This window comes from Lepidochelys kempii, chromosome 18 (genome assembly GCF_965140265.1).
Source record: "Lepidochelys kempii isolate rLepKem1 chromosome 18, rLepKem1.hap2, whole genome shotgun sequence".
NCBI lineage: Eukaryota > Metazoa > Chordata > Testudines > Cheloniidae > Lepidochelys > Lepidochelys kempii.
Window position 1 is genome coordinate 22154432 of NC_133273.1, and position 25225 is coordinate 22179656.

Genomic DNA, 25225 nt, shown 5'->3' on the forward strand with positions numbered 1-25225 from the left:
TTCTCTTATGGATACACAACATTTCCCTTAATAATAGGCTGGAGTCAATCTCTAGCTGGACTGACAGCCAGGGTATGCTACTCCCTGAGCCCTGCTTTCGAAAGCCTGTCCCTTAGCCCAGCTTTGCTCTGCCTTTCCTGCCTTCACTTTTTCCACCAGAGAAGCCACTAGAATACAACAGGGAGTGAGAAATGGCCTGTCCAGGAGTGTTTGCTCTGTAGAAAGGGCTGGAATATTAAACTTTGCTTTCCTATAGCAATGTCATCGGAGGAACTCAGAGCACTTTGCATGCATTCAGCTTCACAACACCCTCAAGCAGTGCGATCCTCCTGATTTTGCAGATGGAGAAAACGAGGTGAGGGAAGCTTTAAATGTCTCTCTCAAGGTCACCCATCAAGCCAATGATAGAGTGCTAAATCTGAGTTCTACTCCCAGGTCTGTCACTGGCTCAGTGTGGGTTCTTGGGTAAGTCCCTTAACTTATGTGCCTTTGCAATTGGATACAGACCTTCCCACCCTGTCACAGGCAGGTATTACAATGCCCATCTTCCTGATGGGAAAGCAAACACCATCTGGTTTTGTGCACACCATTTTGTTTCAGGGACTCCCCTTTGTATTGCAACCTTCATTCTGGAGCAAGACCTTCCTGTTGTATTGCAACCTCCAGTGTGGATTAGAGCATCCACTTTGTTAGTAGGGGTTTGACACCTCACTGAACGACTGTCTAAGACACCAGCACAGAGCAATCTAGCGCCATCAACTCAGATTAACTCTCAACTACTGGCTCCTCCTCAGAAACCTGGCTGAGGGACAAGGCTGAAGTTCCTCAGGGACATGGCCCAAAGGGGTCAGAGAGTATATTTAAGGGAAAATTCCCTCTATGGGGTGGAGTGGGGGGAACAGGCCACTGTGACATGCAAGAAGACTGACTCACAGACTGATGAGCATGAAGCTACACTTTTGTTTAGAGTAAAGTGCCTGTGGTTAAGAAATCTGTTTGCTAACCGTCTCTCCCTTGCTTTCCCGACACATTGTCCCTGAAATGATTAATTGAGGAGCTCTGAGCTCCACAGGGAGAGAGAACTCTGAGGGAATGTGTATAAGCAAGTGGGGGCCCAGGTGGACTGGGGCATGGTTCTGGGGTTTAAGGTGTCAGGCATGGGATCTACACATGGGAGTGCGTCTGAGTGACCCAGAGCGAGGAACCCAGAGCCTGTCACTAGCCAGATCCAGGGAGCTTAGAAGCATGTGGAAAACAACAGCTGGGTTCACACATGACAGACTGGAGTCTGTCCAGAGAGGGGCACTGGCCCACGCTCTGATGCTACCTGCCTGCCGCCTGAGGGTGTTAAGAGGATGAGTCAGATAATATCTTTACGATTCATAGAATTTAAGGCCAGAATGAGCCATTATGTCTGACTTCCTGCATTACCATAGGCCAGAGAACCTCACCCAGTAAACTCCTCCAGCAATAACTTCTGCTTGAGCTGTAGCACATCTGTTAGAAAGACATGCAGTCTCGACTGAAAGATTCTGAATGATGGAGAATCCACCTTGGTAGGTTGTTCCAAAGGTCAGTTACCCCATACTCTTGTAGTGTCCCACGGACAAAGCAAATGCATCTGTACTGGACGCTGGGTGTATCTCCCTCACCTTATGCTTTTAGCTTCTGTGTCTGCATCATCAGCAGACAAACACATGAATTCTTTTCCAATTTTTATTTTCCACAGTAAAATTGAATGAAGTGGATATGAGACACAAGTGACACAGGATAGATGTCCTATCTGCAGCTCAGGCAGGGTCAGCCACATTCAGGCAGGGTCAACTCAGGAGAACCCCCTGACATACCTATTAAAATTGATCTAGAAATAATTGGCCTCCCAGCATCAATAAAACTCTGACTGTCAGTTCTGTGACAGCACCTGCCCCTAGTGAACCGTCAGCTCCCCTCCCTGGCTCATGCGGGATGCTAACAAACTTCGCTTTTGCAGCCTAACCTTTTTGCAGTATTTTTTTAACCACAAAAAAATGTCTTAAACTGCCCAGGGTGTTCTTGAGAAGCACATTCCCAAACCAGTATGGGGGGTGGGGTGGAGGGAACAACTCAAGGTACAGCTCATTCCAAGAAGCGAGAGTCATTGAAACATATGAGCTGAGAGTACTTAGGTGCTGAATGTGAAGAAAGCTCTCATGGCTGACAAGGAGCAGGTATCCAAAGCACTGCAGAACATTAGTCCCAAATACGTTTTCTCATTAAATTAATTGCATTGGTATTGAGCTGTCTGGCGGCCAGTCCCAAGGACTGCAGACTGCACCGAGCTGAAAGGTGTGAACTGGCCTAGTGGGTGGGGAGGAAGCGGTAGATGTGATGTATCTTGGTTTTAAAAGGCGTTTGGCATGGCCCTGCATGACATTCTCATAAGTAAACTAGGGAAATGTGGTCTAGATGAAATTACTATGAGGTGGGTGCACAAATGATTGGAAGACCGTACTCAAAGAGTAGCTATCAATGGTTCGCTGTCGGACTGGGAGGGTGTATTGAGTGGGGCCCCCCAGGGGTCAGTCCTGGGTCTGATACTATTTGATATGTTCATTAATGGAGGTGAGATGATGGAGTTGAGACGACGCTTATACAATTTGCAGATGACACCAAGCTGGGAGGGGCTGCAATCACCTGGGAGGACAGGGTTATAATTCAAAATGACCATGGCAAACTAGAGAATCGGTCTGAAATCAATAAGATGAAATTCAGTAAAGACAAATGCAAAGTACTTCACATAGGAAGGAAAACTCAAACGCACAAATAGAAAATGGGGAATACCTGGCGAGGTGCTTAGTACTGCTGAAAAGGATCTGGAGGCTAGAGTGGATCACAAATTGAATATCAGTCAATAATGTGAAGCAGCTGGGGAAAAAGCTAATAAAATTCACAGGAGGTAATTGTCCCACTCTACTCAGCGCTGCGGAGGCTTCAGCTGGGGTACGGTGTCCAGTTCTGGGCACCGCACTTTCGGAAAGATGTGGACAAATTGGAGGGAATCCAGAGGAGAGCAACAAAAAAGATAAAAGGTTTACATAAGCTGCCACAAAAGGAAAGGCTAAAAATGCTGGACATATTTTGTCTTGAGAAAAGAAGACTGAGGGGTCCTGTTACCAGTCATGCCAAGGGCTGTTATAAAGAGGATGGTGATCAGTTGTTCTCCATGTGCCCTGACGGTAGGGCAGGAAGTAATGGGCTTAATCTGCAGCAAGGGGGATTTATGTTAGCTACTAGGAAAGACTTTCTAACTCTCAGGGGAGTGAAGCTCTGGAACAGGCTTCCAAGGGAGGTTGTGCAATCCCTGGCCTCATTGGAGGTTTTTAAGACCAGGTTGGACAAACCCCTGTCAGGGATGGTCAGGGTTCACTTGATCCTGGCTCAGTGCAGTGGGTTGGACTTGATGGTTCCTTCCATCATTTTGCTGGAGTCTGTGATTTTAACTCTGTGTAGTCTTTTTAAAAAAACTGTTATTTTTCTGCTTCTAGCACATAAACTGCATTTTGTTTTGTGTGTGGGAGATGGTGTAGGGCATTTGGGAGTGGATTCCACAGCCTGGTGTGTGTATGTTTGCATCTCCGTGTGTATGAGTGTGTGTCGGAGTGGAAGTACGTGCAATGGTATTCATGTAAATGGGTATTGGGCCTTCTTTCTACCAGTCAGTGTCAGTAATATTCTTCTAACGTCCAGCAAAATAAAATTAACATCCCTGCCAAAATCAGTACCTAACGAAGCTGAAATTAAGTCCAAGCCCAAATGAGCAGATCACAGTCTGAGCTGCTCCTAACCAGATGGGAAGCTTGCCAAGTACGGTGTTTGCTGGACACCTCAAAGGAGTAATGACTGCCATTTCCAAGTCCTTGCCCAATGGTCTGTGGCGATTGTTTTGAACATGGCAGTATGAAACAAGTGACTTAGGTGTGTAAATTTCCTGTCTTCTTAAGCCTTGTCTATACTGGCAGAGATGACACCTGTGAATCCTGGTGGCAGATCCACTGGTGGTTACTACTCTGGTGAATTACACATCTTATTTTGTCCTTGCAGCTTGAGGGCAGGACCTCCCGATGCCCAAAGGGGGAGTCTGCCGTAAAGAGAACTGACTTATCTAAGGTTCTGAAACACGCTTCATCTCACTCTCTCAAAGGTTCCCAGTGCAAAATCCTACAGGATAGAAGCTGGAGGAAAAGAGGATCCTCATCATTTCATTTGGAGCTAGAAGGGCAGAGGTTGTGGCCCAACTCATTAGCGCTCTCATTATGTACCAGAGCAATGTTTGAGGAGTATTTAAGGCTCTCTAGAAAGCAATTTTTTTTCTGCCCATTTATAATGAATGTGTCTAATTAAACAGAGATGTAAGAAGATACCCCTTTGCCATGAAGGGTGATCAGAAAGCATCTTACCCTGCTCTTGGATGAGTTACAAATCAGTATCATGGAATCACAGAATATCAGGGTTGGAAGGGACCTCAGGAGGTCATCTAGTCCAGCCCCCTGCTCAAAGCAGGACCAATCCCCAATTTTTGCCCCAGATCCTTAAATGGCCCCCTCAAGGATTGAGCTCACAACCCTCGGTTTAGCAGGCCCAATGCTCAAACCACGGAGCTATCCCTCCCTGCTGGTCCCAGTTGAGACCTGTACCAGGGCCAGGTGAGAGTGGAAACCTCCAGCACACCCTCAGGAGCCTCTGAGAGATGGGACTCAAAGAACAGCTCGCATCCCCACCAGTCTTCTGATACTTTTAAACCTCCTTCCCCTAACATGAGTACCAATTCTGTGGCTACACTTTAAATTCCATTACACACCTCTCCTGTACTTACCCTTGAGTTACATGGTCACTGAGTCAATTTTACTGGTAAAAACCCTGAAGCGGTAAAGGATTTGCAGTCCCACTGTGATTATTATGTAATTACACTTTGTACAGCTCAGGGTATTTCCTGTGAGACCTATGCTGCTGTATCAGAGAAAGAAATACCCCTGTATTTATCCAGTAATAATAGGGTTCATGCTATGTAATTATCAGCCCATTTACTACATAGTAATTAACAGGTAATTAAGTGGTCACCTGTTCCCGTAGTTGTTAAAAAGAACTTAGGTGGCACTGGATCTTTGCAGTTTAAAGTGTTACCAGTGGTCTTTATTTAAACGGTAGAGACTTTCAAAGAGTTGCACAGGTTTTCACCCAGCACTCCTGAACAACCTCCCAATAAATAAGCTGCTGGGCAAACCTTCAGTACCAAACCGTAGTGAGTTTAGGGGCCTTCTGAGCAAACCCGACCGTAGCAGAGAAGTTTGTGCACAACCTACACAGATTCATAGATATTTAGGTCAGAAGGGACCATTATGACCATCTAGTCTGACCTCCTGCACAACGCAGGCCACAGAACCTCACCCACCCGCTCATTCACCCACCACCTCCATGCTCAAGCAAACCCTGTAATAACAAATCATCCTCAGGAGTAACCCTACAAGAAGAACCTAATCTCATTTACAAGCAGCCAACCATCATGACCCAGTGTGTGCCTGTATTTCAGCAGGTATCAGGACCCTACAATAATAAGGAATTTATCTGAGTGTCAAGCTTAGACAGGATTATTAGAAACAGTGATTTAAAAATTCCTTTAAGATAGGATGAACACAACACCTTATATATTATCCTTGCAGCATCCAATAAAGGATCAATTAGTTAAAAAAATAATTATATTAGCGCTACTTCTACCCCAGTGTCTCTTGCCCTGTAGCGCGCACCCAACCCAGTTCACCACCCTTCGCCGCTTCAGATCTCATTCTGTTACTTTTTTTCATGCATAGAGAAGAAAATACAGACAGAAAACTTATTTACTCTTTCTCTCCCACGTGTCCACAGTGGAAGTTATCATTTCCTCTTATAGTAACTGCCATCGTCTTGGTGGTGACACTTTCCAGCCATATTTATTTCCCTGCCGACGCTTATCTGACGTTTTCTTTCACGTATAACAGGGAAAGGAACACAAATGCCTGAGCAGCTTTTAAGTAATAGAGACTTCAGCACAATATGTTCGAATGCTGTAGACACATCATATGAAATGCTTGCTACAAATTGTCTCGGAAGGAGCTTTCTCTCCTGCGAGCTTGCCACCTGCACACTTCCAATTACTAATGCAAACAAAGTTCCTTCCAGTGCCGTTTGCATGTCTGTCTTTTCAAGACAATGATAACAGTATTCATGAAACACAGAGACAGTTACGCTGCTTCCCGGAGACCGAGCAGTGAAAGCACTAGAGAAATTGCAGGCCTCCCCCTTCAGCTCAGGCTCAGCACTCAGCTGCATTCGAAGAAAGTTGATCTTGTGAAGTTGGAGTCAAGTTAAACTTGGGATGTGTCTTTTGAACTGGTTTGTTTCCCAGCAAAACCTTTACAAAGAAGTAAATAATGCCAGGTTAATAGAACTGGCTCAGAAAGTTTGAGGTTTTTTGTGGGAAGAGGGAGGTTGTGAACATTTTTGATTGAAATGGAAAGCTGTTCATTTTCCTTGTCGTTTTTGGGCGGTTTCCTCAAAAAACCCAAACACCTGGGGGGAAAAGGTTTAAATTAAAACTCAGTAAATGCCAAGGAAAATGAACATTTTCAACACAAAAAAATTGTTTCTATGAAATGCCAATTTTCATCAGGAACCCCCCCCCATCTGTGAATGAAAAGTTTCAGCCAGGTCTCCTGATTAATGACAATAGCCCCATTCTCTACAATCACCCCTCAGTGAAATCCTTTCCACTAAAGCTTGATTTTCCAAGGTGCTATGTCCCTTCACTGCAACAGGAATGGTGGGTTGCAGGAGGAGTTCTGCTTTTTACCGTAGGGGCCATGATTTCCCGAGGGTACTAAGCATCTCCCTTGAAGTCAACAGATGAGGGCACCGAGTACCTCACAGGACTGGATCCATAAAAGTGGGCCAACCACCATAGGTTTGGGGTGAAATCTTTGACTCAGTGGGAGCTTTCCTTTGTCCAGACCCCTTGAATCTGCAAAAGTGGGCTGAGACTCTCTCAAGAATAGGTTCTCTCATGCTATTTGAGCACTTCTGCCTTGGTCTCAGCAGTAACCTAGATATGCAAAAGCCCTTGCTTGAATTTGAGGTTCATTTTGAGTTTGGGTTCTCCAGCAGATGAAGGATTGCAAGTGGGCGGGGTTGGAGGTGTCGTGGAGGAGGATAATTTTTAATTTTTTAATTTATTTAATTTTTTAAATTTAATTTAATTTTTAATTTTTATGGAACCCAAAATTGTGCTAGTTTACTTCCTGATAAAAATTAAAGAAAAACAAGCCGGGTCCTCACCCAAGCTGTTGATCAGTTTATAAAGTGAAGCGTAAGGATAAATAATCCCTGTATTATTTTCATAGCTAAATTCACTGCAGACATTCTTTTTCACATAGAGTTCCAGTGTGTTGTTTTTAATTTTGCCAAGCTATTTGCCTCAGTACTATCATGTGGCAGAGAGTTCCATAGGTCACTTACTTTGAGAGACCATATGGCCTAGTGGCTTGAGTACTGGACTGGGACTCAGGAAATCTGGGTTATATTCCCAGCTCTGTCACTGACCTGCTGGGTGACCTTGCGAAAGTCACTTCACTGCTATGTGCCTCAGTTTTCCCATCTGTAAAATGGGACATTTTAAGCACTTTGAGAACTACCAATGGAAAGCGCTGTATTGGAGCTAAGTATTATTATTTATTATTATGTGCAGAAAGATATTGCCTTTCTTACGGTTCCTCTTTAAACAGGAGTCCTTGATTGGCCACATGATTAATTCTTTTATACCCCTCCCATCTCTCATCTGACTTCTTTTCCTTACCAGACTAATGGCTTGATCCAAAGCCTATCAAAACCAATGGAAAATCTCCTGCTGACTTCACTTGTCTTTGGGTCATGCCCTAAATATTCTGGACATCTTTGCATAATCAAAGTCAATCACAGTTTATTATTTGAAATTTAGGAAGGTGTCAGCTCCAAGAGGCGTTAAGTAGCAAATTCTGGTTTGGTGAGAGTCGTGTACAGGGCAGCATGTGGGATTTACGAACTGGAACTAGAGGGACAATGTGCAGCAGCAGTGGGGGAAAAACCCTAATTTTGCTTCATCTGCAGAACAGGAAAACGTTCGACAGTTTCACAACTTTTTTTTTTTGTCATTTTCAACAAAAAATGAAAATAGATTTTAGTCTGTCCAGGCTATCATTCACTGTGACAACAACCCCTGTTCATTTGCTTAGTACATGGCAAATCTGCGTTTCAGGCAAACCCATGCAAACGTGCATTTTGCTCTAGGGTGGAATTCATTCATTCTCTCCTTTGCACAACTCTGCTGGCTGAGGGAAATTTCCAAAGCTTGACCTTGACCAAGATGGGCAAAGCTCACCAAAAATTCTTCATTTTCCACATGCAAACATTTGCAAAGTCAATATTGATCATGTCACATGGCTCTTCTTAGTGCTTGAAGCCAACATAAACCTATTTCACAGAGTGAAACAGTTTCATCCAATCTGAAGTACCTTGCTGCAGATATCTGAGCTGTTTATGCAATAATGCTCTCTGATGGCTCAAGGGTTAGTGCACAGCTGGCTGGAGGCGACTGGGTGATGTGCAGAGTAACATCTTGCCATTTCCAATTCAGCTGTTGGGGCTTTGCCCACAGAGATTCAAACAGACAACCTATGCTGAAAGAATAAGTAAAAGAAGGGGCTTGTTTAAAGAGAATGTCCCTGTATAGGAGTACCCCAGAGAAGGGAATTCATGGCTCCTTACGCTGCAGGACTAGAATGACACATTGAACGATGTTCCGTTATCAGTATATTTCTAATCTTATCAGAAATAATAATAACAACAGGGGTTGTTATTATTAATCAGCTCTAGAGGGGAAGGGTTGTCTCATGGTTAAGGCCCTGGATTGGAAATCAAGAGAGCTGGGTTCAATTTCTGACTGTCACAGTTTCCCTTGGGCAAGTTATTGGGTAATCCCACTCCTTGTCTCTATCTTGTCTGTTTCGTCACTGAGCAGTTAAGAGCAGGGAGGTTTCTTACTATGTATATGTACGGCGCCTAGCACAATGGGAACTCTGATGTTTGAAAAGTGGATTTCATGGTGTCCTTAGTTACAATCCAGCCAGATACTAGCTAGCTCAGCCTCATCTCAGCTCATAGCAGCTTAAGTAGAGTTTGGAAAATGTGATCTTTATGTAGAAGAAAACACACTGGGTGAAATCCTGGCAAAACTCCCATTGACCTGAGTGGGGCCAGGATTTTTCCTGTCATTTTATCAATTTGTTCATGGCCTTTCGGGATTGTGTTCCTTACTAATGAAAATATTTGGAAGGTGGCTATACTAAATTTAGGAATTTCTGGACTTTATTTTATTTCATCATTCTGACTGATGCTCCATAGTTCAATTAGACTCTTCTGTCAGCGTGACAAGGAATCGGAAAGTAATGGAAACTCTCATGTAACTATTATAGACTTCAGCTTGTGCCCCTACAACACACAGCACAGATGACCTTGTGACATAGCTAAGGATGCATCACATGTATGTATTAAGCCTATCAACTTTATCCACGGCACAGACCTTTGGAAGTTGTCTGACAGTCTTTGTGCTGATGAATTTTCAACAAGGTTATTCAGCACTAGAAAAAAATAAGGTTTCTTACCACTTCTTACTGAATAACAGCGCACTAATGTACAGAAAAGGAAACATTCCCCTGGAAGCCGCCATCACGGGGACTTTGTGAATTTATATATTGTTATATTCCCCTTAGAATGCATCCGGGCATTCTGTCTTGAAAAGTCCACCAAGAAGAATTGGATTGCTGTTTGCAATAATTGTAGATCATTCCCTTCAGAAGTGCATTATATTTAAATCCTTCCTTTGATAGACCCAACAACCCTTAGCGCACCTACAGAACTTTTTGTTCAAGGGTGTGAAAGTGCTTTAGAAACTTTATCTAATTAAGCCTCATGGCAGTTTTGTCAGACAAATGTAATTATACCCATTTTGGAGGTGGGTAAAACAAGGCACAGAACTTAAATCATCAGGAGAATCAGCATCAGAGTTAGAAACAGAATCCAGGCATTTTGGCACTTCATCCTTGCTCTAATCACTAGACAATGCTCCCTCCAAGAACCAAGAATATAACCCATGAGTCCTGACTCCAAGGCCTCTGTTCCAACCAACAGAACAAACCTTCCCAGAGCTGGGACTGAAATCCAGGAATCCTGATTCCCAGTCGTTGTCTCCCTAGCCCCGCTGCTCTAACCAGTAGGTCCCATTTTCCTTACCTGCTTTGCCTCACTCATTAGCATTCAGGTTGTCAAGAGGCAATTAAAATAATTTGCCAAGATCTTCATGTAGGTTCTTTTCTAGTGAACCCATCTGATGCTGCGTAAAATAAGATTGACCCCTTGGCACAAGAACTAATTGATCAGCCAGAGCTGCTTGTGGTGCAGGGCACAGCAAATGAACAAGGAGACTCTCTTTGGACTGTGTGTGAGATGTGACTCTTTGGACTGGCATGTGCAGTGGAGTTGGAAAAGCCAAGTGAGAGGCAAGCTAAGAAGATTATCTACTACACACGACTCACAATAATTCCCCTTTTCAATTATTTCCTTCTTATTTCCAGAAGTTTAATTTTTAGGGCACTCCATTTTCTTATTTATTTAAAGTTACAGACTCGCAGCTACTAACATTCAGAGTGAAACATTTTGCTTTGTTCACTTAAAAAAAGCAGGGTTGTTTTATTTTATCAGCTGTTGATTTTACACTCCATATTCCTTTCTTTCACACAGATTCTATAGCTAGATTTGCTCTCCAGGGCCTTCTCTCTCACTCACATCATGTCCACTGTGGCTGTGAGGAAATGCCCCAAGTTCTTATATCAGGTTTTGTATCTTGCATTTTGTTTCCTTTACATGGTACCATGTACTGCTTTGAGGGCATGCAGGAAAGGATGCTGCATTCAGCAAATAAGAGAAAGTACACCTTCCCTATTAGCCTCTCCTCCTTCCAGAAGGACAAGTAGATGCCAGTCAGTGCTGTCACATGTTTATTTCTTTGCAGTGTTTTTGACACCTGGTTTGCATTACTTGTGTATCTATGAATTGGTAGTTACATGACTTTAGTCTACTTCACCATTGAGCTGTGGTATCCTACAGCAATTGCATACCTACAGCAACACAACAAACTTGTGTTATCAGGATGCGGGGCAGGAAGAGGATAGCTCAGAAGGCAAATGGGGAAGGGGAAGATACTCTTGGAGATTTAAGTTTGTCAGATTCAAAACTCTAAGTGATGGTTGCTTCCATCCCCTGAGAATCAAACTGCAGCATTTCCATTGCCCTGTGGTGTTGACCTTGCTGTCCTGGCCAGGATTCCAGCTTACGTAATTACACTGCCTCTTGAAATTCACCTACCCATCTATGCAGAGCTGTACATGAGGGGGGAAGGATCCTTCCTGATCCCTGTGATGAACATCTTGTACCCTGAAACATAAGACATATTTCCATTTGTCCCACCTAGAGCAGAGTGAATGGCAGAGTTTTCTGGTTGACAGGCAGTTCTGAAAAATCAGGAAAAAAAATTATTTCAGGTTGAACCAAAAATATTTTCTCCCCAAATTTATAGCAAATCTAAAAAGTAAAAACAGCCCTTAGTTTTAAGTATCAGGGGGTAGCCGTGTTAGTCTGTATCCACAAAGATAACAAGGAGTCTGGTGGCGCCTTAAAGACTAACAGATTTATTTGGGCATAAGCTTTCGTGGGTAAAAAACCATTTCTTCAGATGCGTCCCTTAGTTTTGTCAGACAAAATGTTTCATTTAGATTTTGACCATTTTTAAATGATTTGTTTGTGTCTTTAATAAAAATTGAAATGTTTGGATTTTTTCCCCAGATATTTTCCCCCCAACCAAAACAATTTGGTGAAACAGACACTAATTTATAAAACGTTTTGGTGTCACCAAATATGCATTTTTCACTGCAAAAAGTTTTGGCTGAAAAATTTCACCCAGCTCTAATCCTAGCACATATGGCAACTCCTCTTATTCTACTGATCTAAAATTACCCAGCCCTTCTTCAAATCTGCTCTCTGTGCCTTCTGCTTGGGTAGTCGCAGCTCCTCTGTGGTGCTGAGCCACCTGCATTTCTACCACCTCTTCCCTACTCGAAGCTCCTGGCCTTTCAGAGGGATCCAGCACTAACGTGTTCTAGTATATTTTTAGAATTTGTTTCTTTTTTTATCTTTTTGCAGCAGTGTCCCACTGGGAGCACGTTCAGGTTTTTTTGTGTGATACAGTTAGATTGATTGCACTTTACTGCTGCTAGGATTTGTATTGCTTCTGACCTTGGGACGTGTGTGGCATTTGTGCTTCAACATGAACATTTATTGAGGCATATTAGACAGTGCCTCTTTGGTGTGTGGGGAGCCAATCCGTTTGGTCGTCCAATCTACAATACCACCTGCTGTATTGTGAGTGTACTCTGGGCAGGGTTAATATAGATGACCCCTTTGCACCTGCCAGTTTGTCTCATGGCGTAGCTGGTGGGGTCTGATTCTAACTCTGCCTTCACTCCATTATCCAAAAACTACTACATGGCATTTCTGAGTCAAGGTTGCTACAGAAGCCCATCCCTTCCCCGAGGGCATGGTCCAACACATTTGAGTGGAAAGGATCTCAATAACTTCAGAGGGTTTTGGTTCAGACTGGAGTGTCCGGCGCTCCTGGTGTCACAAGGACATTCAGTTACTGCTGGACTTCCTGGAACTCCCTTGTCCCATTGGAAGAGGTCAAAGAGTGAAAGCCCCATCGCCTCTTCTCCATCACGAAAGAAAGGTTGGAGACAGAGCAAGACACGAGCAGTTGTCAGGCCCTGGCTCGAAAGCTGCTCTCATGAAGCAGATAATCTCTCTGGTTAGGGTATGCGGGGAGGCAAGGACAGTCTCCGCCAACAATGGACCAAATGTCTTCCCAATAGATTCCACTGGCCAAGAGAGACTTGGCTCCAGATGGTAGGTTCCAGTTTAGAATTCCCCCAAGCACCTCCAGTACCTCTCTGAGCAAAACTGGCCCTACTCAGTGAGGAGAGACACTGTATTTCATTCCTACAGACACAAAACCCAATGCATGACTGTGAGACAAAACCCGTGTGGGTCATTCCATTGTCGTCATGGCAGCCTTGAGATCTGAAGACACCTCTGTTGATATTTAGGGTTAGGTCCCCTCCCTTCACCTCCTCTGCCCTTGCTTTCCAGGAGCACTGCTGAGCCGATACCTTTGGCATTCCTCTGACGGCTGTCTGAATGACCAAGTTCCATGCCTCCAGACAGAATCCACACCCTGACATGACTGCCCATCTTGACATCCTGCCAAAAGAGCATCCTGCCCTTCTCTGTCCCTCTACAGCTTTTTCCTGGTAGTAAATGGCCTGCTAGATGATGAGGGTTCCCTGTAGGAATTGCACCTGAAGATGCTGACCGAATGTGCAGCCAAGACATCGAATGTGTTGTTGCTTGGGCTTTATTTTACTTGTCCCTTTATCTTTTGCTGTTTTTAATCAAATGGAAGCTGGCAGTGTAAACACAGTGGCTGCTATTTCACTTAATGGCATTGCCCGCCAGGAAACCTTTCAGAAATCCCTTTCAAAGTAACAAAGCAATTTCACCAAACTTTCCCTGCTCCATAGAGATTTTAATGAAACACTGAGATAACTATCTTCCTCCTGCTGCCTGGCTGCATTAAAGCCCCAGTGGACTCAGGGGGCACTGGAGATAGTCAGCTGGACCCTGCCAGGCTCTTGTTTGGAAGCATTTAACCAGACACAGATGAGCTTTCGCTGTTACTGCTTCACTCCCCACCCCCAGTCTCACTTTATGAGTAAATTAGACCTGATGATTTGGCATAGCTGCTGCCTGTCATTCACCAGGGCTAACTGATTGGTAAAAGCAAGGCCTGTGCAGAAGAGTTATTCACTTTATAACAAAGCAAAAGGAGCCAGCTACTTCAGTGATAAAGAAGCAGCAAGGACGGCTTGTTTACTAGGACTGGGATTAGCAGTCAGAACTCCTGACTTCCATTCTCAACTCTGCTGTTGATGACTTGTGTTATCTTGGGCACATCAGATATGGCTTTATTCCATAACTGCTGAGCACCTGCAGATCCCATTGCATTCAGTGCAAGAAGAAGAATATAATATTATATTATTATTAATTATATTATTATTAAGAATCATAATAATGCTCCAGTGCTCTTTGCCTCGTTGGTAATGCAGAGATGCCCCTTTTACTGGGAGAGTTATCTTTCCATCATTACAAACCATGATCATTTGATGGATATCGCAAGTGTATTACCCTTTGGAGGCATTGACCCTCTTGCTGGCACTGATGGGCAGCCGTTCTCCACAAGCAGAACCGTGGTATAGTTTGCTTGGTACATTGAAATGTAACTGGGAGTAAATGAAGGAAATGAGTCCTCTGCAGAACTGATGCTTGAGCTTGGGGAGGAAAAATACTCTCGTCTCACCTCCGTCTATTCCATTTCCCACCACAAAGACATTGCTGGCACACTGGCCAACAGCCACCCCTGCCATTAGGAGGGGGGAGAGATGAGACAATTCACACAGGGTTGAGAAGGGGGAAAAACCCTTGAAAATCAGAAAGACTTACATTCCTGAGCATTCCACTGCCCCTAATTTTAAGTGAGTCGGAGCTGGAGAGAGGCGCTGCTCACAGAAAGCCAAACTCTCCTGTTTGCCCACAGGAGATGTAAAGAACACAGTGAGCTGCCCGGACCCTCACTCTTCTGCCTCTCTGCCAGCGTGCCTTCCCCAGGACCTGGACAGGGGTCTGCTTTCTGAATTTGAATCTGAGTAGGCGTTTGCTAACGCCGGTTGTTAGCAAAATGGATCATTCTTAGTCATTGTGGCTAGCACTTAGCTTTGTTTACGACTGTGACAGTCTTTGTTGCTGAAAGGCGTCTAACCTCCCTGCCGCCTGCCAAAAATATCTAGCCAATCTAGACATGCATTGGAAGGAGCCATGAGCTAAGCTAAACCTAAAATATCCCCTGTGGGGTTTGATCATCTAATGGCAAAAAAGTGGGGATGCTAAGGGGAGGAAGCTTGGTCTAGTGGTTAGAGCATAGGACTGGGAGTAGAAGGACGTTGGTTCTCATCCTGACGCGGAGACTGGTTCTTTGTGACCAAGAGGAAGTCGTTTCACTTTACTGTGCCTCTATAAAATGTGTTGCCCACCTCCCCGACGATGACTTTATCACCAGTGACATCTGCCCAGTCCCTCCTCCTCCCACGCCCCAAAGGTCTCCTGTCCCTTTTTCAGACATTCTGAAATTCCACTCGTGCTTCACATTCTCCTCATCAGTCTTTCACTCTCATGCCCCTAAGATGCTGGCAAACGCTGAGTGTGTCTTTCTTTGTATGTACCAGCTCCCTCTTCACTTTCATTGTTTTTAACACTGCAAGTCTCAGCTGGGGACTGAAATCCTGACATCTGATATTTCTGCAAATGACAAGACTGGGGCAATGTGGAAAGCAAGCTGCTAATCCCTGAGTGCTTTCAAAATGTCAGCACCGCAGTCAGTTTCCGCCTCCTCCGGTTATCAGTCCCTGCTGACTGTCTCACAGCGTTAGCACTTTGAGTAGAGTGAGCCTTTCCTGGCTGTGTGCTGGCAGAGGAGACATTTTACCTACGTACACCCTGAGGTCAGTAAGAGAAGGGAAACCAAAACCCAAACTACCAATTTTGCTCATCAGGTGGCCTGACAGCTGAGAACCTCTGCTGCACAATGGAAACTGCAGTGGGTCGTTGGTGCAGAGTGGCTGCTTTGGATCACAGGGCCATGAGGCAGGCCCCACTCCTGGCCGCTCTGGAGAATGCTCCTGAAGAGAGGGCCACTGGCACCAAAACAGAGCCAGAAACACAAAACAGGGTAAGAATGAAGATGACCAAATTCTCCAGGAGATTCTGACACACTGAATGGAGAGGAGAAAGGTCCCCTCTCACAGAGACACTGCCCTGATCAGCAGGGAGGAAGAAAGGAAGTTGGTCATAACACACACAGGCACTGATGGCTGGGGGAAGAGGACAATGAGGCATGGGGAGGTGGTTTCTGTAGAAAAATCTCACACTTCCTGGGGGCCCCCGTGATCCCAAGGTCCTTGATAGCAAGCCTGAAGAGAGGCAAGCTTGGAAAGGTTCTCCACCCTAAATGGCTAAGAGACACCTGGGTCGTCTCAGGCTCTTGGAGGGCTCCTGCAGTGTGAGAAGGGGGTGTATGAATGTGTGTCTGGAATGGCACCTCTCGCCCAAGCTGAGAGAACTCGTTGCTGGTGCCTGCAGTCCAGGGGACCCTAGACCAACTCGGTCCTTGTGGGCAGACAGCCTGCTGTGGCTAGCACAGACCCAATTAGGAGCAGCTGCAGGGCAAGATGAACATGATTTCAAACAGGAAGGAGTGGGCCTGGTTTGAGCATGATTTGAGGGGATGGTGTGTAAGGATTGGGTGACACGCGTTCTCAGCACCTCCGGTGATTCGTTTTGTTCACCTTTATAACCAGAACCGGGCAAACTCCGTGGAATTGGCGGGTCTGTGAGCCCCATAAAATATTTTTTGAGTTCACAAAACCAGTCTCTGTTAATGCACCTTTTCTCTATCATTTAAACACATTCCCCGCCTCCCCACCCTCCTGAGGAGAAGTTAATAAAAACTGCTGATTCCAGGACTGAGTTTAACCCTTCTCTTCTTGCTTCAGGGAGCTCTAGATATGGATATAGATCAGAGGTGGGCCAACTACGGCCCCCCGGGACCATTCTGCCCGACCCCTGAGCTCCTGGCCCGGGAAGCTTGCCCCAGCCCCTTCCCCGCTGTTCCCCTTCCCCCGCAGCCTCAGCTCACTGTGATGCTCTGGGCGGTGGGGCTGCGAGCTCCTGGAGCAGCACAGCTGCCCAGCCTGGCCTGACCCGGTGCTCTGCGCTGCACAGTGCATGGCTGGCTCCAGCTGGGCGGCCCGGCTGCCTGTCCTGGTGCAGCTGCCCCCCAGCCACCGGTGCTCCAGGCAGCGCGGTAAGGGGGCAGGGAGCAGGGGAGGGGGGTTGGATAGAGGGCAGGGGAGTTTGGGGGGTGGTCAGGGGGGCCGGGGGTGTGGATAGAGGTCGGGGCGGTCATAGGGTGGGGAACAGGGGGGTTGAATGGGGGCAGGAGTTCTGGAGGCGGTCAGTGGTTGGATGGGGCAGGGGTTTGCAGTCAGGAAGGAGAGGGGGGTTTGGATGGGGTGGCAGAGGGCAGTTAGGGGCAGGGGGTCCGGGGCCATCAGGGAACAGGGTGGGTTGGATGGGGCAGGAGTCCCAGGGGGGCCGTCAGGGGGCGAGAAGCGGTGGGGGGGCAGATAGGGGGCGGGGGCCAGGCCACACCTGGCTGAGGGGCACAGCCTCCCCTAACTGGCCCTCCGTACAATTTCTGAAACCCGATGTGGCCCTCAGGTAAAAAAGTTTGCCCGCCCCTGATATAGATAGATGTATCTCCCTGCAGCAAGATATAGCTATATAGATGTTAATGTAATTTTAATTTAAAATGTGTCTTCTGTCGATAGCACTATTTCATTCTATTGTGCACTGTTAAAGAAACAATGGCTCGAGGTAGAGGGGCTATCAAGTTACACATCAGTCTGCAGAGTTTGATTTTATTACAAACCACAACAATACAGCAATCAAGGGGGGGAATCCTATTGATTGATTTATAACTTGCTGATCCAGCTGTCCCCAGACATTATTCCATGTATAATTTTTCATTATGCGCATGACAACTGATTCTCAGCCACATTAAGACACAGTGTGCAATCACGGAGGAGTACAAAGGACCACTGAATATGTTGGAGTTATAATGCCTGACAGTAAAACTTTGAGGGAAACCAGAAGTGGCTGTGTGGGCACTGGGACACTCCTGGAAATGGAATTTAGTTATTTACTTGTTATAAGGAATATTATCAAACAGCGGTAACTGAGAGGCAGCGGGGACAACTGGGGTCTGCAGCTGGCTGCATTACTACCCTTGGACAAATCACTTCATTTCTGCGTGTCTGTTCCCCCTCTCATCCTTTGTCTTTTAGACTGCCTTCGGGCCCAGGATTGACTTGTGCTGTGGGTATGCACAGGACCCCACGATAAGGCCTCCATTTCAGTTGGGGCCCGGGCACTAATATAGTAATAATGGAACAGTAGGACCAACAGGACAACCTCGTCACCTTCACCAGCACCTAGTAGGAATGGCCAAGAGATAGACCATGGCTGCAGTGTCCACAGAGGGATGAGTTCGTCTGATGTACCCTAGGAACTTTTCTTTCCGGAGATTCTCTTGAAAGCATCTCCACCTATTTCCCTCCAACACAGCTGACACAGCCATCGTGTAGCTCTGCATATTAGAGTAGGTTGAGATTAAGGCCCAGGTGGGTAGTGTAGTACTTGGTTGCACTGAGCCTGGCTAGCCCTTGGTCTCTGTCAGCCCCCCATGGTGAAGTTAGTGAATCTGGATGTGGTGTCTTGTTTAGATCTTGAGGTCTGTGTCTTCCCCCACTTCCCCCTCCCCTCCTGCGCCCCTGACCGTGGCTCTGTGGGAGTACGGGCAGTTCCTTCTGGCAGGGAGTTTCTGCCGTGGTGAGCAGTGTGCCTGAATAAACCTCCTCCCAACGTTGTCTAAACCTGAATCTGCAGCATAGGTTCCTCTGCTGACATGGTGCACAAAAAGCCTTGAGCTGGAAGGAGGAACTTGGTGTCCATTAATGCTTCTGGCAGCCATCGCTTTGCGTTTACCCAAAACTTCCCAAATGATGCTGCTGCAGTGGCCATCGGCTCATTAACAGCAAACTCCGCAGGATGTTTCTCCTGAAAAACTCTCCGTATTTCATTCATGTCCATGTGACTAGATTTTTGGTAGATCTGCTTCTAAATGTGAAGCGTACATTCAAAGGAGGCGAAGCATTAGCCTGCTGTCTCTCGTGCCGGGTTACCGAGGTGGCCAGGTATCTTCAAAACAAAGAGGTCTGACAAGAGTTGCTGACAGAATAGTGAACCATCAATGAGCCTCTGTGTCACAGTTCCCTTCCAGATGCCTAGCAGGGTACTCATCAGAGGTGGCTGCATCCTATGGTTCTAAGCTCTGATGAGTACTTCTGCTCTCTGTCATATCTAACAAGCCAACTTTTGGGGTGGGGGGAAGTACCCAGTCCATCGCAAGCTATTATTACCCAAGCACTTGGCAGTGAAAGTGTTGGTGAATCCGGCTTGTTAAAGGTGACCTTGGTTTTATTATATTAAACTGTCAGAGTTCACATTTCTGAGTGTTTGATTTATACTTGGCATGCATCTTGGCAGAGAAGTCTGCACCACTTCTTAAAAAGATGTCACTTCTCACTGATGTTTTCTACATGCTATGAACAGCTTCGATATTTTATCCCTTCACTGCAATGTTGAGTAAAAGTCCACCTCCTCCAGGAGGCTGCCAGATGGAAAGTGAGGCTGCTGCAATTTAAACTTGAGTAATGAAAAATAAATAACAATAGTGAGTAGTGCACATGGGGCACCGGTGCTCAGTTCAGCAAAGCATAAATATGGAGGCAGACAGATACGTGGATAGACAGACTCTGGAGGGCCAGAGCCTCATCAGATGTAAATCAGCATCCTTCCATTGGTTATGCCTATTTACACCAGCAGAAGATCTGTTTCTGAGTCTTTAGTGCACATAGGTCATCTTGAGTCTCCAGGCTAAAACAGTGGAAGAGAGGAGGATGTATCTATCAGAAGGGCCTTTGGAAATGTGGCTCTCTACAGCTAAGAGGTAAGTGAGTAATCCCATTGACCTCCTAGGTAAGAACTAATTAGTGTGAATAAGGGTTGTGGAATCTGGAAGTAAAGAAGCTACATAATGGCTGTTCTCTGTTGTGACATTTCTCTTCCTGAGTGACGTGTGAAGGGTGTTTTCCCTCTGCTCGGAAGCTAACACATGTCACAATTGACTTCAGCTGTCAGGTATTGGTCCATGTCTTTCACTCTTCTTCAGGTTAGAAACAAATGTCAGTGACATTTCTGGAAAATTAGCGGTACTTTGAATATGTGCGGGCAACAACTCTGAGTTAAGGTGAAAGCCAGTAGCACATGCGAACATCTCCAGATACTCGTATCTGTGTCTGACTTTCTCTTGGTGGTATATCAATGCCATTATATTGACAGGGGGTCTCAGCCTGTCAATTAGCTTCTAGAGCACGGGTTCATCTCCTGGCTGGTGCGTGTAGGGGCTGTCCCTTTCAGGCTGAGCTGTCAGCCCCTGACAGGGGAAGATACTAGCAATGTCACGCTAGTAGTAATGAGAGTCATAAATCCTGATGAGACACATTGATAAACAGGAAAAAGGTGTGGGGGGGTGAATTTAAACGAGAACTGAAGGCTTTATATTTCATAAAAGAGTAAAGCAGTAAATACAGGGCTAGATTGTGACTTGGACTATACAGAATAGAAGGGAATGAGAGCCCCCTTTACATGCCTGTAAGGTCTACCCAGACTTTGTGTCCAGGCATGTAGGAATAAACAGAGCTATGCACCTGCATATTCTCTTCCTAGAGTGGGGAGCAGAGAATGGTTGGAGAGGGGCAAGAAACAGGCAGAGCCTTGGCTGCTTCTGACACATGGCCAGCATGGGTGTGGGGAGAAAGTAAAGGTCCTCTTTTGGACAGTCTGTTGTGGAATAATTAGTGTGCTTCACACCAGGGGCTAGTCTGGCATGCCTATTCTGCAATAACCATGCCGATCAATTTCCACATGTAGACAAGCCCTTCCTAACTAGTCAGCCCCCCCGGCCTCTTTCACTACAGACTGTGAAACTCAGACTACTGGAAATTTTGCTTCAGAGTATTTGATTAATGGGCTAGATCCGAAGCTGGGGTAAATTGTCGTAGTAGTACGGTGACTTCAGCTGAAGCCCTGACAATTTACATCAGCTGAGGATCTGCTCATTATACTAGATCTTCTTTCTGAATGTGGTATTTACCCCCAGGGAGCAGGCTGGGAATCCCTTGAAACGGAGCACTTTCTTTCAAGACATGGAAACAATCAAACCAGTGGATTATACACACACATACATTTGCTGCTTTCAGTGCCACACTGGCATTTATTTATTTATTACAAGTATCTTGCACCAGGATAATATTCACTAAAGTTCTAACATCTGTTTGTGAAAGACAGCATCCTTGGGCAGCAGCCAGCAAAATCATTTCATTACAAAATTGCAACTGTAACACACTGCACAAAGCCACAAACCTACTGTACACTGAGATGCTTCTGTTTTCAAACTACTCATTAGGAATGATGCACAAGCCAAAATTATACCCCGTGTAAGGGGAATTAGGAGAAAATGAGCCCATCTGACCTCCTAAGTGATAGCACTTAGTACTGTAATTACTATCTATGGTTAATCCCACTCTCGCTACAAAGCTGTACCGAAGTTTCCGTCTTTCCTCCAGAGGGTATATGTCTTTATGTTTCTTCAGTTCTTCATGCCTAATTCAGGCTGACAAGGAACATAGTTGAGGGGATAGAAAATGAGAAGCCTGGTTTAAAGATTATTTTATATAATGCAAGACAGAAAATTAAGTTGCCACTGTCTGATGGCGGCTCGCTGGCCCTGAGTGAAATGATTTGGGAGGGTGATAGGAGGATAGGTTTTTAGGGGATAGGTGCCAGGAGCCAACACTTCAGTGGGCACTCAGAGGTAGTCTTGTTGGCAGCCTCAAGAGACAGACAGAGACCTGCCTGGGAATGGGGCTGCATTTTCGCTCTGTGTGGCTTGGCCAAGGCCGAGGTATGTTGTGTGGCCACTGTCCTTGCCCTAGCAGTCTTTTGGGAGGGCTTTGATGCCCAAGAGGTCAGTCCAGCACTTTTCAACTAAACCAGCCTCACTGAAAAAAGGTTATTAAAAATCATTATGGATGCAAAATGCTTCGGGCAGGACTGTGATCCTCTGCTATGACTTCAGTAGGGCTGTTTCCCATTCCACTGCAATGAAGGTATCCCCAACTGGCTCTCGAGGACTGTAAGGCATGGGAAGAGGCGCTGGCAGGAGCAGGGAGAGAATTAGTATCTCCTGCTGTCCCCCTGAGGGTGGATACATGCAGCAAACTCTGAGACAGGGTGACCTCAGTGGACGAAGCGGGGTGTACAGGGAGAGGATTATTTCCCAGTGCCACCTGACGGTTATTAGGGTTTTTTTCGGGAAGGCAGCAACGATTGGTGGTGTATGTAAACTTCATTCATATTCCCTGTCTAACTGAATTACACACTGTCAGACTCCCACGCTGGTGTCAGGAAGCACCCCTACAGCCTCCCTGTGATGCAGTTATCCCAGAGCCAGACTCAGGATCTCTAGAGGGTTTGAATCCCAGCCAGTCAGTTTCAATTAAAGAAACTCTTTCATTCCCCATGAATTCCAGAATCCCTCCCTGTGCATCTATGAATGCAGTGCCAAGCCCAGGGCTTAGGCCACTATGTCGCGCTGGACCAGCAGTAAGAACCCGGAAAGGTTGGGCTGAGGAGAGGGAAGCAGAGGCCATGGGAGCCTTGTAGCCCTGTTAGTAAAGACGGGGCAGCAGCAGTGCCCTGAGCCTTTGGAATCTAAAGGGCAGATAGGGAAGAGGCAGGATCTGCAGGGTTGCAGGGACCTGCTGTGCTTTCTTAGGAAGAGGTGGCCAGTGCAGACTCAGGTCCAAGCACACAGGGACACTGTGAGTTACAGAGCCACCGGGCCATCTTGGGGTCCCCAGCCTGTACACCCTTCTCAGGCTTCTCACTCTTGTGTCATCCCCAAAGAACCTGGGTAGAATTGTAGCCTTGTTGCTGGCTCTGCATTTGCTTCACAGAGCTTGGAAGTCTTGACTTGAGCAGAGCTTGAAGTTTTACAAAGTCATACAACTGCAAGTCGGGTCCTTGCTCGTTATTATCCTGGATTCCTTTTGTTTCCTATCTCTACTCTCTTTTGATTTTTCTTCACAGGTCTGGCAGTCCATCAGATCATAACAATCACAGTGTCCCTCATCATGGTCATAGCTGCTCTGATAACAACTCTCGTCTTAAAGAATTGGTAAGGACCACTGTCAATCTGCTTGGCCTGAGTGTTGGTGCTGTCTCTGGAGTGCGTGGAGGGGTAGACTGGGAATCAGGAGGGAGAGACAGGAATAATGATTCTTTTGAATTGCAAAGAAATAAAAAAATCAGTAAATACTCAGACATCATGGGAATGCGCTCCAAAGAATTGCAGGGAAATTAAAAATAATCTTTGTTTGGGTTGAGATTTTTAAAGAAGGGCCCTCAACTCTCTTTGAGTCTCAGTCTTTTTGTTTAGAACTTAGAATTTGGAATCATGCCCAGCCTTGCACTATCCAGACATGTTAGCAAGAATGGAAAACAAAACAGCTTTTGCCCACCACATGGGCACATGAAAAAACACCCCTACCACTAATGTATCAGCTAAGTACTGTGGTGAGAGAAAGAGAGATGGCACTCTATGACTACTGCTAGTCAATGCACTCACTCCCCAGAGTCTTATATCAAAATTCAGGTTACACAACTGCATCTCATTTTAAGGCCCCTAAATCTAGGAAGTTTGCATATTGCCAGAGCTAAGGGATTCAGCTTCACTTCATAATACCCCTTGGACTTCACACTGGCAAAGGATGGTACTGCACTCTCTTAGTTTAGGAGCTACAAAATGTCTCAACAGTGGCATCTTCTGGCGAGGTCAGAGTAATTTATTCTACTGCTCTGGGTTTCCCCGCAAGGGTAAAATGCACCCTGCCCTGAATAGGAATGACTTTATTGCTTGTGTGCTGAGTTACTGTCTGAAGCTAAGCTATTCCCTTAAACACAAGACTGGCTCAGCACATAATAATTATATTTTCTGACCTTTTCTACAGCTCTAGGGACTGAATGCATCTTCTGAGCTTCTTGAATGCATCTAGTTTTACATTTGCCATATCCCCTAGAGTGTCCATGCACTCCTCTAGCCTAATTTGCTCTCATTTATTCTTCAACATCAGCTATGCATAGAGTAAAATAGGTTAGTTCTTAGCTTCAGGCATTCCTGCCTTTACCTATTTTCCAAGAGAAATTGTCCTACTTTGAGGTCAGTTTTGCTGGATGTAATAATGCTATTGCACCCGTGGGGAATCTGAAAAAATGCAGCGTAACTCTGCTTCTCTCCTACACAGTTCTGAGGCCTGTAGTCCGTCGTCGCCCCCCCCCCCCAGCAACTATTTCTCTAATAGCTTCCAAGCTTATCAGTCATATAGTGTAAATTCCCGCAGGTGATCCCAGTACTCTTCTCAGGTGATTGGATAAAATAAGATATTGATACTAGAAATATATTGAAAAGTCTGATTGAGAGTCAGGAATCCCCATATTAAACAGGATTGAGAAGGCTCATCTTAGGTTCTGTGTAGTTAGAATATACACCCCTTCTCCACTGAAATGTTTTTGAACAAAAATCACAGTTGGGTATTGTTAGAGTCTTACAAAAATGAAATGGTTGAAAAGTTTGCAATGTTCTTAGAGGAACTGTTTTTGTCAACCCAGTAGCAGAGATGTATACTTCCACATGCCATTAAAATATGTATTATAAGGCAAGAATTTCTCAAATAAAGTGATTTTGGATGCCTCTGTTTCTAGGTGCCCAATTTGTCTTTTTCTAAAAGGGCTGGTATTTCTTAGAGCTGGACAAATACTGCAAAACATTCTGGGAGAATATTTACTCAAATTTATAAATGAGTTAGCTTTGGACATGTGGGTGGCTCTCTTCTGTCCGCTTTCTGCAATTCAATTTTCCTGGCATGGTTGCTCACAGAAAGAGGATATCAGAGTTTCATGTACCAGCATTTGTAGAAAGCTAATTTTAAATTCACAACAGAAGTGCTTATTAGACCTGGCCAACCTTTTGGATTTCAAAAATTGAAAAAAATTATCAGAATTTCACAATTTGATGACAAAATTGGGAACAAAGAGGAGAAGCCATGACATTTTTGTCCTCCCCCTTTTTTAAACCAATTTAGCATCAGTTAAATTTTTTAAAAAATATTCAAAAACTCATCAATATTTCAATGAAAAAAACCAGGAAAACATTCAACAAACA

General features: G+C 45.3%; 1 protein-coding gene across 6 annotated transcripts in view; it reads left to right on the forward strand.

Annotated features, from left to right (window-relative positions):
* Positions 1–25225, forward strand: part of AJAP1 (adherens junctions associated protein 1) — a 113399-nt gene that overhangs the window by 63595 nt on the left and 24579 nt on the right. For all 6 annotated transcript variants that reach the window (XM_073316611.1, XM_073316615.1, XM_073316612.1 and 3 more), the window contains exon 3: positions 23095–23182. In XM_073316611.1, the coding sequence (XP_073172712.1) occupies positions 23095–23182 (88 nt within the window). The remainder of the gene's footprint in view (positions 1–23094; positions 23183–25225) is intronic.